The 14,161-nt window shown below is 65.0% G+C and overlaps 1 protein-coding gene across 1 annotated transcript; it reads right to left on the bottom strand.

The window, feature by feature from the left end:
• Positions 1 to 460: 460 nt before the first annotated feature.
• SLC5A2 (solute carrier family 5 member 2) lies at positions 461 to 13,451 on the bottom strand. Its single transcript, XM_084632441.1, has 15 exons — positions 13,329 to 13,451; positions 9,786 to 9,857; positions 8,228 to 8,332; positions 8,072 to 8,131; positions 7,578 to 7,682; positions 7,337 to 7,442; positions 7,139 to 7,219; positions 6,057 to 6,286; positions 5,794 to 5,929; positions 5,549 to 5,656; positions 4,865 to 5,015; positions 4,595 to 4,763; positions 3,475 to 3,690; positions 3,036 to 3,195; positions 461 to 1,203 (listed from the first exon to the last, which is right to left on the bottom strand). Exons 1-15 carry the CDS (start codon positions 13,425 to 13,427, stop codon positions 983 to 985), a joined length of 2,019 nt encoding a protein of 672 aa, XP_084488567.1. The 5' UTR covers positions 13,428 to 13,451; the 3' UTR covers positions 461 to 982.
• Between the last annotated feature and the right edge of the window lie 710 nt (positions 13,452 to 14,161).

Raw genomic sequence — 14,161 nt, 5'->3', positions numbered from 1 at the left:
TGTGATCCGGCCCTGGGCTAGGGGATTGGCTGGCTCGGGGGGGTGGGGAACGGGACCTGGGGCCTTTCCCCTCTAGGGGGTGCTGGCTCCGATCCGGCCCTGGGCTAGGGGATTGGCTGGCTCGGGGGGGGGGGGGGACCGGGACCTGGGGCCTTTCCCCTCTAGGGGGTGCTGGCTCCGATCCGGCCCTGGGCTAGGGGATTGGCTGGCTCGGGGGGGTGGGGAACGGGACCTGGGGCCTTTCCCCTCTAGGGGGTGCTGGCTCCGATCCGGCCCTGGGCTTGGGGATTGGCTGGCTCAGGGGGATGGAGAATGCCTGGGGCCTTTCCCCTCTACGGGGCGCTGGCTGTGATCCGGCCCTGGGCTAGGGGATTGGCTGGCTCTGGGGGGTGAGGAATGGGACCCGGGGCCTTTCCCCTCTAGGGGGCGCCAGCTCCCTCCCAGAAAAGCAAACACTGGCTGGAGTTTCCCATTCATTTATTTGTCTATTGCTTTCCCTCCACGCTCTTCCCAGCCTGAGTTTCATGGGGGGTACCTGGTAGGAGGCTGGGCTGGGGGGTCGGTGAGAGGTTGGGGGCCATGCTGTCCCCCTCCCATTTCCACCCTCTTCCTGTGGTCGCAGCACTGGGTTTGGGCGGGAGGGGAGCCCCCAGAGAATACCTTGGGGGTGGGGGAAGGGGTGTACACAAGCCGCTCATTGACAGCTGAGGTGCACAGTGCCGGGGGGGGAGGGGGACGATGGCATAGGGCAGAGGGGACCCCACCACAGGGAGAGGCCACATTGGACAGAGGGTGCAGTGGGGGCGGGGGTGGGGGCTACAGGAACGGGGGAAGGGAAAAAGGGTTTATTTGGCGGCAGTGGGGGGCCGAGGTGCTGTGGGTTCCCCGTGGCAGAGGCAGAAGCTGCCGTGGGTTCCCTGCGGTGGGGCTCAGACCCGGGGGAGGGGCTCCGCATGGCAGAGGTGGGGGTGCGGGCAGCGGCTCAGGCGTAATAGCCCCACAGGAAGAGGGCGACGGCCATCATGGCGATGGCGTTGAGGTTGACGACCCGGCTCCAGGTTGGCTGCTCCGTGATGTCCGGCAGTGTCTCCTCGGCCTCCTTGTCCACACCTGGCTCCGGCACCCGCTGCGCCGCGCCCCCCAGGCTGCAGAGCCAGGCTACGCAGCGCCCCACGCAGCCCTGGGGCTGACCTACTGGGGGGCCTGGTGGAAGAAAGAATGTGAACAGTGCCCCCTGCTGAGCCCCCCGCCCGCCCCCTGCAGCCCGGCGTCCCCTGCTGAGCCCTTGTCTGCTCCCTGCAGCCCAGCGCCCCCTGCTGAGCCCCCCTCCCACTCCCTGCAGCCCGGCGCCCCCTACTGAGCCCCCCGTCCGCCCCCTGCAGCCCAGCGCCCCCTGCTGAGCCCCCCTCCCGCTCCCTGCAGCACTGCGCCCCCTGCTGAGCCCCCCGCCTGTCCCCTGCAGCCCGGCGTCCCCTGCTGAGCCCTTGCCTGCTCCCTGCAGCCCGGTGCCCCCTGCTGAGCCCCCCTCCCGCTCCCTGCAGCCCAGCGCCCCCTGCTGAGCCCCCCTCCCACTCCCTGCAGCCCGGCGCCCCCTGCTGAGCCCTTGTCTGCTCCCTGCAGCCCAGCGCCCCCTGCTGAGCCCCCCTCCCGCTCCCTGCAGCCCAGCGCCCCCTGCTGAGCCCCCCTCCCACTCCCTGCAGCCTGGCGCCCCCTGCTGAGCCCCCCTCCCGCTCCCTGCAGCCCGGCGTCCCCTGCTGAGCCCTTGTCTGCTCCCTGCAGCCCAGCGCCCCCTGCTGAGCCCCCCTCCCGCTCCCTGCAGCACTGCGCCCCCTGCTGAGCCCCCCGCCTGTCCCCTGCAGCCCGGCGTCCCCTGCTGAGCCCTTGCCTGCTCCCTGCAGCCCGGTGCCCCCTGCTGAGCCCCCCTCCCGCTCCCTGCAGCCCAGCGCCCCCTGCTGAGCCCCCCTCCCACTCCCTGCAGCCCGGCGCCCCCTGCTGAGCCCCCCTCCCGCTCCCTGCAGCACTGCGCCCCCTGCTGAGCCCCCCGCCTGTCCCCTGCAGCCCGGCGCCCCCTACTGAGCCCCCCTCCTGCTCCCTGCAGCCCGGCATCCCCTGCTGAGCCCTTGTCTGCTCCCTGCAGCCCAGCGCCCCCTGCTGAGCCCCCCTCCCGCTCCCTGCAGCCCAGCGCCCCCTGCTGAGCCCCCCTCCCACTCCCTGCAGCCCGGCGCCCCCTGCTGAGCCCCCCTCCCGCTCCCTGCAGCCCGGCGTCCCCTGCTGAGCCCTTGTCTGCTCCCTGCAGCCCAGCGCCCCCTACTGAGCCCCCCGTCCGCCCCCTGCAGCCCAGCACCCCCTGCTGAGCCCCCCTCCCGCTCCCTGCAGCACTGCGCCCCCTGCTGAGCCCCCCGCCTGTCCCCTGCAGCCCGGCGTCCCCTGCTGAGCCCTTGCCTGCTCCCTGCAGCCCGGTGCCCCCTGCTGAGCCCCCCTCCCGCTCCCTGCAGCCCGGCGTCCCCTGCTGAGCCCTTGTCTGCTCCCTGCAGCCCAGCGCCCCCTGCTGAGCCCCCCTCCCGCTCCCTGCAGCCCAGCGCCCCCTGCTGAGCCCCCCTCCCGCTCCCTGCAGCCCGGCGTCCCCTGCTGAGCCCTTGTCTGCTCCCTGCAGCCCAGCGCCCCCTGCTGAGCCCCCCTCCCGCTCCCTGCAGCCCAGCGCCCCCTGCTGACCCCCCCTCCCACTCCCTGCAGCCCGGCGCCCCCTGCTGAGCCCCCCTCCCGCTCCCTGCAGCCCGGCGTCCCCTGCTGAGCCCTTGTCTGCTCCCTGCAGCCCAGCGCCCCCTACTGAGCCCCCCGTCCGCCCCCTGCAGCCCAGCGCCCCCTGCTGAGCCCCCCTCCCGCTCCCTGCAGCACTGCGCCCCCTGCTGAGCCCCCCTCCCGCTCCCTGCAGCACTGCGCCCCCTGCTGAGCCCCCCGCCTGCCCCCTGCAGCGTGACGCCCCCTGCTGAGCCCCCCGCCCACCCCCTGCAGCCCAGAGTCCTCTAGAGCCCCACCTTCCACCTCCAGCACGTGCTCCACAGCCCCATTCACGGCCACTCCTTGCTGCCGCCTCATTTCTTGCCTCCTCCTCCTCTCCTCCTTCTCCTCCTCCTCCACGTCCAGGTCCACGCGCTCCTCCTTGCTGTGCCGCAGGCTGAACACCAGCCGGTGTAGCTGGGGATGGGGGGTTGCAGGGTGAGCACGCTGCACTGGGGTGCCTGGGTCCCATTCCCCGTCCTGCTCCCTCCCCCTAGGGGGGAGAGCCCTGTGCTGCTGTCCCGGACACCTGGGTCCCTTTTCCCCACTTTGTCTCTTCCACTAGGGGCGAGCACCCTGTGGTCCTGTCCTGCATTCTTCCCCACCCTGGTCTCTCTCTTCTAGGGTGAGCGCCCTGTGCAGCTGTCCCGGACGCCTGGCTCCCATCCCCCTTCCCCACTCCCAAGGGCTACTCACGTGCTTGTCAGGGATGGGTGGGGTGCAAAGCGATACCCCCACCACCAGGGCGACGCTGGCCAGGAAGAGGATGATGGCGAAGTACAGGTAGTGGACCCCGCAGACGAGGCGGGGGCAGGCACTGGGGAAGGTGCAGCTGCCAGTGCCATAGGCGAATTCAGGCAGCAGACGGGCCAGGCCCATCAGCAGCCCCCCGACCAGCCCCCAGAACGCGCCCTGTGTGGAGAAAGGCGGGGGGAGGGGGGTGTCACCTGGGCTTCTGTGTCCTCGCTCCCTCATCCTCCCACGGCAGGGATGCGCATTCCCCACCCCCTCCACCCTCCCCTGGTCTCCCGCTCCCCGGATGCCTGGGTCCCCCCGCCCCGTCCGTCTGCCCTGTGCCCGACACTTGGGTCCCCCACACCCTCCACGCCACCCCTCCCCCATCCTTCCACTGCCTAGACACTGGGTTCCCCCCACTCCTCCCCACTGCCTGGACGCCTGGGTCCCTCTCTCCCTCCCTCCTTCTGCTGCCTGCTGTGGACACCGGCAGACCGGGTGTCAGCTCGGGCCAAGGCCTCTGGAGCTCAGCTGGACACTGAGGCCCGCACAGCTGGGCCCCAGCCTCCCCCCCGTGTGTTAGCGTTGTTAAATAAGGTCGGCGGGGTTAGTGTGTAGACTTGCGGAAGCGTTTGTACGTTGCTGTGTAAACGTCTGGGGTCGGGCTGGAGCCCGGGCTCTGGGACCCTCTGACCCCGCAGGCTCCTAGACCCTGGCCCGCGCCCGGCCGTGTACACAGCAACAAAACAGCCCCGCAGCCCAAAGCTGAGTGGGCCAGACTCAGAGACACCAGACAGCCCAATGTGGAGCATCAGAGGAAGAGGAGATGCCCATGAGGCCTTGTCCCGCCAGCTTAAATTCTGGGGGAAGGGAATAAAAACCCCTGCCAGGAAGAATGGCCCCTTCTCGCCATCCCCGGTCACCTGGGTCCCTCGGCTCCCCCACCCTTGACCCCTCCTCCCCATCTCCAGATACCTGGGTTCCCCACTCCTCCGGCCCCTTCTCACCATCCCCGGACACCTGGGTCCCTCCCTCCCCCTCCCTGGTCCATCTCCGAATGCCTGGGTCCCCTGGCACTCACGGGCTCGTTGACCCTCTTAACGAACAGGGCGAGGAAGAAGACGGCGGCGATGGGTGGCGCCAGGTAGCTGGCGATGGACTGGATGTAATCGAAGAGCTGCCCACTCTGCGCTGCCTGCACCACTGGGATCCAGGCAATGCTGATGGCCACCATGCACAAGATCCACACCCTGCCCAGAGACCAGGGTGAGGGGCAGGGGCATGGCTGGGCCCACAGGGAGCTCAGAGGCACAGCCCTCCCCGCAGCACAGTGCCCCGAGCCCACCCTCACCTGCCCACAATCAGCAGCTCCTTGCTCCTGGCCCGGGGCCGCAGGCGGTTGTAGATGTCCATGGTGAATAGGGTGCTGCTGCTATTGAAGATGGAGGCCAGGGAGCTCATCAGGGCGGCCAGCATCACGGCCAGCATCAACCCCCGCAGACCTGTAGGGGGCGACAGAGAGTCATATGGCCCCTGCCCTGCAGCCCAGCGCCCCCTGCCGAGCCCCCAGCCCGCTCCCTGCAGCCCAGCGCCCCCTGCCGAGCCCCCCGCCCGCTCCCTGCAGCCCAGCGCCCCCTGCCGAGCCCCCCGCCCGCTCCCTGCAGCCCGGCGCCCCCTGCCGAGCCCCAGCCCGCTCCCTGCAGCCCGGCGCCCCCTGTCGAGCCCCCGCCCGCTCCCTGCAGCCCGGCGCCCCCTGCCGAGCCCCAGCCCGCTCCCTGCAGCCCGGCTCCCCCTGCCGAGCCCCCCGCCCGCTCCCTGCAGCCCGGCGCCCCCTGCCGAGCCCCCCGCCCGCTCCCTGCAGCCCGGCGCCCCCTGCCGAGCTCCCCGCCCGCTCCCTGCAGCCCGGCGCCCCCTGCTGAGCCCCCCCAACCCACTGCAGCACAGCGCCCCCTGCTGAGTCCCACGGCCGCTCCCTGCAGCACTGCGCCCCGCTAGCAATGCACTAAGGCATTGGGGGCCAGCTCCAACTGCTTACCAGCAGGCATGAGCGTCACCACCAGCTTGGGGTAGGCGATGTTGGAGCAGCCGACTTCAGTGCCACAGATCCGCTTGCAGTCCTCTGGCACCACGCAGGCCACCTCGTCTGGGGAGAAAACGGGGTCAGCTGGGCGGCCAGGCCTGGAGGCAGGGGGCTAAGACATGGGGCAGCTGGGATCCCGCCAGCAGGGGGCAGCGGTACCCAGCCGTCACTATCTCCTGGTGAGGTGAGGAGCACCGTACCTGGGTAGAGGATGCGGCTGATCATGCCTGGCATCACCATGAGGAACATGGGCAACAGCTTCAGGTACCCACAGAGGATGCAGCCAGCTTTGACGTGGGTCAGGCTCCTGCCCGCTAGGCAACGCTGCACAATCACCTGTGAACAGGGAATGCCCCCGTGGCAGGCCCCACACCCTGAGCCAGCCAGTCCCCACCCTGGGGCTGGATGGGAACCGGCGCCCCCAGAGGGGAAAGGCCCCGGGCCCCACTCCCCGCCCCCATACCTGGTCGCTGCACCAGTACCAGGTGGAGATGATGGTGAGGCCGAAGATTAGCGCTGGCCAGGGGAGGTCTCCCGTCAGGGGGTCGCGGAGGAGGTGGAAGGCGTCGGGGCGGGGCTGGTAGCAGGTGGCTGAGATGTTGTACAGGGCCGGGGCTGGAGAGAGGGTCTTGCTGGGAATGGCCTCCAGGTACTTGTCAAAGAGCCCCTGGTAGCCCCCCACCTCGTGAAATGCTGCAAAGCAACCAACAGGGGGCACTGTGACCAAGAGTGACCGCGGCAGCCTGCCCCCAACATCTGGGAGAACTCGGGGCTGGAGTCACCGGGAGCCCCCACAACCAGCACCCCTTCCCTACTTCCTACAGCACCCCCTGCTGGGACTGGAGTCACCAGGAGCCCCCCCTCACCCCAGTCAGGACGCCCGCCCTGCTTCCTATAGCATCTCCTGCTGGGACTGGAGTCACCAGGAGCCCCCCCCACCCCAGTCAGGACGCCCGCCCTGCTTCCTATAGCATCTCCTGCCGGGACTGGAGTCACCGGGAGCCCCCCACAACTGGCACCCCCTCCCCACTCCCTACAGCACCCCCTGCTGGGTATGGAGGCACCGGGAGCCCCCCACAACTGGCACCCCCTCCCCACTCCCTACAGCACCCCCTGCTGGGTATGGAGGCACCGGGAGCCCCCCACAACTGGCACCCCCTCCCCACTCCCTACAGCACCCCCAGCTGGGTATGGAGGCACCGGGAGCCCCCCACAACTGGCACCCCCTCCCCACTCCCTACAGCACCCCCTGCTGGGACTGGAGTCACCAGGAGCCCCCCCCGTCCCAGTCAGGACGCCCGCCCTGCTTCCTATAGCATCTCCTGCCGGGACTGGAGTCACCGGGAGCCCCCCACAACTGGCACCCCCTCCCCACTCCCTACAGCACCCCCTGCTGGGTATGGAGGCACCGGGAGCCCCCCACAACTGGCACCCCCTCCTCACTCCCTACAGCACTCCCTGCTGGGTCTGGAGGCACCGGCGGCTTCCTTTCAGCTGCAATTCCTGCCCCTGTCCGTGGGGGAGCAGTGGGTGGATCTCACTCACCAAAGCCCATGAGGACGAAGGCTCCCCCAATGATGACGAAGGTTTGCACTGTGTCGGTGTACATCAGGGCTGCCAGCCCCCCTGGGAGAGCAACAAGGGGTGGGGTGAAACGGTGCCCACCTGTGCTCCCCCCCCCCCGCTCTCCAGGGCCCAGCTGGAGCAGCCCCTGGGCCCCCACCCCAGATGCATCCCCATTACCTGTCACAGTGTATATGGTGGTAATTACAAGCAGGGCAATGACAGCGACATAGATATTCCAGCCCAGAGCCTGCTGGATAAAAACAGCCCCCGAGAACATGTCCACCTACGGGGGGGCGATACAGGATGGGGGGTCTCAGCATTGGGCCAATGTACACAGCACCCCCTGCTGGGAGAAGCCAGGAACACCACCCACAGCCGGTGCTCCTGCCCACCCCCTGGAAGAGGATTAATTACGTACTGAGATTTTAGTGAAGATGTAGAGAAAGAGGGACAGGATGGACAGATAGATCCGGATTCGCCGGCCCCCAAATCGCTTCTTCAGATACTGGGGCATCGTGATCACCTGCAGGTAAAGGGAGAACAGAATGGAACCCAGGTGTCCTGGCTCCCAGCCCCCAATGCTCTAACCCACCAGACCCCGCTGCCCTCCCCTCCCAGAGCTGAGGATAAAACCCCGGAGTCCTGGCTCCCAGCCCCCCGGTCTAACCCACGAGACCCCACTCCTCTCCCAGAGTTGGGATAGAACCCAGGAGTCCTGGCTTCCAGCCACCGTTGCTCTAACCCACTAGACCCCACTGCCCTCCCCTCCTGGAGCTGAGGATAAAACCCCGGAGTCCTGGCTCCCAGCCCCCGGCTCTAACCCACCAGAGCCCACTCCTCTCCCAGGATTGGGATAGAACCCAGGAGTCCTGGCTCCCAGCCACCCCAGCCTATACCCAGTGTGATGCTCACCCCGGCAGTGAGGTAGACAGGTACGAAGAGCCATCCCAGGAGGAGAACCACGAAGAGAGCCTGGCAGGGAGAGAGGAGAGGGGTCAGGGAGGGGCAGTGGGGTCAGGGAGGGAGTGATGGGGGGGGAGGGAGTTCTGGGCACTCGAAATCACTTACATTCCATTCGAAGCCGGCCACAGCCAGGCCACTGGCGGCACCGGTGCCAGCCAGCCCCACGAAGTGCCCACTGCCGATGTTGCTGGCAAAGAGAGACGCGCCCACCTGCAGCATAGCCGGAGGGAGAGGGACTGGGCTATGGATAGGTGCACTGAGCACTGCCCCTAACCCCAACCCCCTGCCCCTGGGCACTGCCCCTAACCCCAACCCCCTGCCCCCGGGCACTGCCCCAAACACCAACCCCCTGCCCCCTGCCCCTAACCCCAACCCCCTGCCCCCGGGCACTGCCCCTAACCCCAACCCCCTGACCCCGGGCACTGCCCCTAACCCCAACCCCCTGCCCCCGGGCACTGCCCCTAACGCCAACCCCCTGCCCCCGGGCACTGCCCCTAACCCCAACCCCCTGCCCCAGGCACTGCCCCTAACCCCAACCCCCTGCCCCCAGGCACTGCCCCTAATGCCAACCCCCTGCCCCGGGCACTGCCCCTAACCCCAACCCCCTGCCCCCGGGCACTGCCCCTAAAGCCAGCCCCTGCCCCCGGGCACTGCCCCTAAAGCAAGCCCCTGCCCCTGGGCACTGCCCCTAATGCCAACCCCCTGCCCCCAGGCTCTGCCCCTAACCCCAACCCCCTGCCCCGGGCACTGCCACTAACGCCAACCCCTGCCCCGGGCAATGCCCCTAATGCCAACCCCCTGCACCCGGGCACTGCCCCTAATGCCAACCCCCTGCCCCTGGGCACTGCCCCTAACCCCAACCCCCTGCCTCGGGCACTGCCCCTAACACCACCCCCTGCCCCGGGTACTGCCCCTAACGCCAACCCCCTGCCCCCAGGCACTGCCCCTAATGCCAACCCCCTGCCCCGGGCACTGCCCCTAATGCCAACCCCCTGCCCCGGGCACTGCCCCTAATGCCAGCCCCCTGCCCCTGGGCACTGCCCCTAACCCCAACCCCCTGCCCCGGGCACTGCCCCTAACCCCAACCCCCTGCCCCCGGGCACTGCACCAACCCCAACCTCCTGCCCCTGGCACTGCCCCTAATGCCAACCCCCTGCCCCGGGCACTGCCCCTAAAGCCAGCCCCTGCCCCCGGGCACTGCCCCTAACCCCAACCGCCTGCCCCCGGGCACTGCCCCTAACCCCAACCCCCTGCCCCTGGGCACTGCCCCTAATGCCAACCCCCTGCCCCTGGGCACTGCCCCTAATGCCACCCCCTGCTCCTGGGCACTGCCCCTAACACGAACCCCTGCCCCTGGGCACTGCCCGAATGCCAGCCCCTGCCTCTGGGCACTGCCCCTAATGCCACCCCCTGCCCCCAGGCACTGCCCCTAACGCCAACCCCCTGCCACTCAACCTCATACCCTTGCTATGGGCCCCCTGACATCAATCCCCTGCCCCGCCCCACACTGCCCCATCCTCACCCCAGTTGCTTCTAGGGTCAAGTATTAACCCTCTTCCCTAAATCCATCTCTGAATCCGTTCCCGAGATCGACGGTTAGCCCCATACGCACCCATCTATCTGTCTGTCTGTCTATCTCCCCCGCCCCCACTGCAATACTCACCGGCCCCCAGACCATGTTCCTACCAGCCAGGAAGTAACCCCCGATGGTGCTGCGGTTGGTGCGGCACATAGACTGCAGGGGCGAGAGCGGGAGGAGGGCGTTTTCATGGGCTGGATGCTGGGTTTCTCCCCCAGCTTCAGAGATACCCCGCCAGCTCTGTCTCCCTCCATGGGGTGAGCCCCCCCAGCTCTGTCTGGGGATGCCAGGCTCCGAGAAGGGCGATGGGACGGCTCAGCGGGCTGGAGCAAATCTCCTCTGGAGAGTGACTGACCTGGGGCTCAGAGATTCTCAGGCCGGCCAGGTCTGACCTCCCGGGTAGCACAGGCCAGGGAACTGCCCCAAATCGTTCCTGGCTGAACTGGGGCACCAACTTCCCAGCGATGGCAAATCAGCCACAGCCCTGGGTGAGCTGTTCCAATGGTTAATTCCCCACACTCTTAAAAACGTACCCCTTAGTTCCAGGCTGAATTTGCCTACGTCCAGCCACTGGGTCGTGTCAGACCTTCGTCCACTAAAGAGCCCCGTATTAATGATTTGTTCCCTATGGAGGTACGTACAGACTGTGATCAGCCCACCCCTTAACCTGCTCTTGGTTTCGCTAAATAGATTGAGCTCCTGGAGTCAATCACAAGGAGGCAGGAAATGCACTTTCACCCGAGGCGTGATCGGCCTTCGGAACTGCCTGCCACCAGAAGTTGTGGGGGGCCAAGATTCAAAGAGGGACTGGGTATTTCAGTGGCTGAAACTAGCCAGAGTTGGTGACACAGCTTCCTGCCGCAAGGCTTCAGGGGGGTCCCTGTTAGAGACCAGGTTGAGATGTATATTGCGGGGGGGGGGGGGTGTGTGTGTCACATTTTCCTTTGCTGGAGGCTGAGTTAGATGGGCCTCAGTTGTGAGCCAGCCTGGCACTGAGTGAGGAATCCCACTGCCGTGCATGTGTCTTGCCTGAGTAATTCTAGTGTGTCCCGTCATTTTGGGTCTTTGCCATGTACTGCAGCAAGCTGAGGTGTCCGCGGGGGGAGGATCCAGCACTCGGGGCTGTGAGGGGATGGGGCTGGCTAGTTGGAGGGGCTGCAGTGACTTATTAAAGCCATGGGTCAACGGTCGGGGGACTTTGTGTGGCAAAGTGATGCAGGGGGCATACGCCGTACATTTCTGCTCCCTGACTAATCTGCTAAATTTACAACACCTCATTACAGGCCTCATGAGCATGGACCATGTACTTCCCAGTAATAATTAACAACCTCTTCCCCTGTCCCTGCCCAATCTGGAGCTGAGATCAAAGAGCTAAGACTATGAGAAGAGCAAAAAACCAACTGTACAGCCGGGATGAGGCCCCACCAGCCCTTCCACTGTGAGATGGGGCCCTCCTGGGGTGGAGTAGAGGGAGTGATAAGCGGGAGAAGGGACAGAAATGTCATGGGAGTGGTGGAACAAGGACAGCCCCATCCGAGATCCTAGCGGCTTGGGTTCTAGGTACATCAATCATGCCAGTGACTTGTGTTCTAGGCATGTCAATCACATGAGATTGTTGGGTTCTAAGGTCCGGCTCCACAAAGGGACTTAGGCATCATGGTGCTCGGCACGGGAACACCTAATGTTTAGGTGCTGAGAAAAATCACTGGACCAACACTGGGATCCAGAAAGCCTGAGCTAGGCGCCAGGCTCCCTATATAATGAATGGGTGCTAGGCGTGCTAGGCAGGGAGCCAGATGAGCCAGGCAGTGGGAGATGGGAGGTCCTAAGTCCTGCCCCTCTCATGCAGTTTGCCCCCTTAGTCCAAGCTGCAGAGAGGCGCCTCGCTCTGCCAGCGGCCCAGAGCTGGGAATCCCTCTCCTGGGGTCGGGCAGCTTTGGTATCTCCGTTGTTCCTTGTGAGAATGAGTTGGGCGCCTGCCTCGCTCCCCACAAACCAGCCACAGGAGGAGGTGCCCAGCTTACGACTTCCAGCCCAGTGCTTATAGCACTCAGCCTGGGTTGTGGAAGCTCCTGGTTCAATTCCCCCTTCTGCCTGAAGAGAAGCCACGGAGCAATAATGGGATAGTCAGACGTGCGAGCTCCCTTGGTCTCTCCTGGTGCAGCTTCTCCTCCATGGTGGCTTTAAAGAACAAGAGTCCCTGGGCCAGAGAGAGAGCAGGCCAGAGCTTGAGAAGAACTCTATGGGCCGGTGCTTGGGACATCCAGCTGGGAGGTGGGAGACTCCTGGGGCCAGTCCCCTGGCTGTACCCACTCCTTCACTGAGGCACTGTGGAACAGCTGTACCAGGAGGGACTGAGGGGGTCCCACATCAGCATAGCCCAGTGGGTAGCATGAATGCGTGTCCTCCTGGACACCCAGAGGGAGGCAGCAGCTCATGTGCCCCGAGGCAGAAACTCCGGCGGGTATGAAACTTCGACTACAATGACTTAGGTGTTGGGTGGGAGCCGAGTGAGAGTTTTGTGGATCTCAGGGGAGCCTAAAACTAGGACTTGGGCATCTAAGTCCTCTGTGGATGTGGGCCTCAGCCGCAGGCCCTTCTGAGCCCCACTGTTTTGTGGATGGGCTTCCCGGGCCACAGTTCAAGTTCTGGGGTCAGATTTCCAGGGTCGAGCCCTGGGCTTTGATTCTGGGATCTGCCAACAACAGAGACATGCTAGGGTTGAGATGGAAATTCAAGTTTCAGAGACTGAGTTCCTGGGTGATGATGCTTGATTCTGGGATGGATGGATAAGTGTGGGGGGGTTCTGGAGACTGATGGATAGAGGGGTGTGTATGGAGATAGGTAGATGTGTGTGTGTATGGGGATAGACAGCTGGCTAGAGGGGTGTGTATGGGGATGGAGAGAGGGGTGAGCAGTGGGATGGATGGGTGGACAGAGGGTTGTGTAGCTGGATAAAGAGCGGGCTCTGCTTGGGGCTGGATGGATAGAAGGTTGGGTATTAGGGTGGATAGATAGGTAGGGAGGTGCCTATGGAGTCTGATAAAGGGATAGAGAGAGAGGTGTGTACGGGGAGGGATGAATGGATAGACAGAGGGGTGTGTATGGGGATGGCTAGAAAGAGGGGTGTGTTTGGGGAATGAAGGATGGATGGGGTGTGTGTATGGGGATGGATAGAGGGATAGAAAGCGAGGGGTGTATGGGAAAGGATGGATGGACAACTAGAGAGAGGGGTGTATATGGGAATGGCTGGATGGGTGCATATGGGGATGGGGGATAGATAGAGAGTGTTTATGGGGATGGGTGGATAGATAGCAAGGTGTGTATGTGGATGAGTGGATGGATGGATAGATAGAGGGGTGTATATGGGGATGGGGGATAGATAGAGGGGTGTATATGGGGATGGGTGGATAGATGGCTGGATAGCAGGGTGTATATGGGGATGTCCTTGACTCAAGTTTTGGGTCTAATTTTGGGGTGGTCAGTTCTCGTTCTCCGCCTGGTGGTTCTGGGTCCCAGAAGAGTGGCTCAGGTCTCTACCCTGTGCAATTTCTCCCCCTGGTGCCCAGTGTTGGGGGGTGGGAGAGAGGGGACTGGGGCAAAGGGCTGTGTCCCCAGCTCACCTACCCAGAGCCCTACGCAGATGACCAGGACGAAGTAGCCCACGATGACGCTGATGTCGGCCGGGTTGTTGATGACGGCCCTGGACTGTGGCACCCCCTCCATACTGTTGCGGTCTCTCTCCCTGAACCGAAATGACACCTCCTGGAAGGGTCCCCAGGGGCCAGCGGGGATGGTTAATAGCAAACTTGGTCATGGGGCTGGATCTGTGATTAACCAACCCAGAGACGGCGGGGAGGGGAGAAGTAGACTAGAACGAAGGAATCCTGACTCCCAGTCCCGCCCTGAGTTGGGGACAGAACGCAGGAGTCCTGATTCCAGACCCATTGTTGGGCCAGGCACTGGCTCTGGGTTGAGTCACCATGTGCCAGTGGCTAGTATCAGAGCAGGGGTGTCTCTAGAGTGCGATTAGCCTTGTCCCTCCTCCTTCCCTTGCCGTCTCTGCCCCACCGTTCCCTGGTAGCTGGGTGGAGCAGAGCCCATGTTCTGAGCCAGCTGAAGTGTTCTCCAAGGAGAAGCAGAGTGAGGCTGAGCTGAGCCAGGCAGAAACGTGCACTGCTGGTGAGTGCCCCCTACTACCCTGTGCTTCCTAGGGGATGGGGAGGAGGCTTCTGCCATGGGAGGGTTGTCACAGGGGAGGGGGCAAAGGGGGAGTCAGGCAAGGAGGGCTCCAGAAGATTGATTTAGCTTTCCTTCCATCCATCCTCATGCTGAGCCACCTACATGTCTATCCATCACTCTACACCCTCCTCTAGGTATGTATCTATGCCCCTCATTAACCCAACTATCTATCCATCCCTCCATCCCTCTAAGAGCCAACTACCTGTCCATCCCTCCAC

This window comes from Lepidochelys olivacea (genome assembly GCF_965140295.1).
Source record: "Lepidochelys olivacea isolate rLepOli2 genome assembly, chromosome: 6".
Taxonomy (NCBI): Eukaryota; Metazoa; Chordata; order Testudines; family Cheloniidae; genus Lepidochelys; species Lepidochelys olivacea.
The sequence above is the reverse complement of the archived record's forward strand: the minus strand, read 5'-3'. Positions and strand labels throughout refer to the sequence as shown.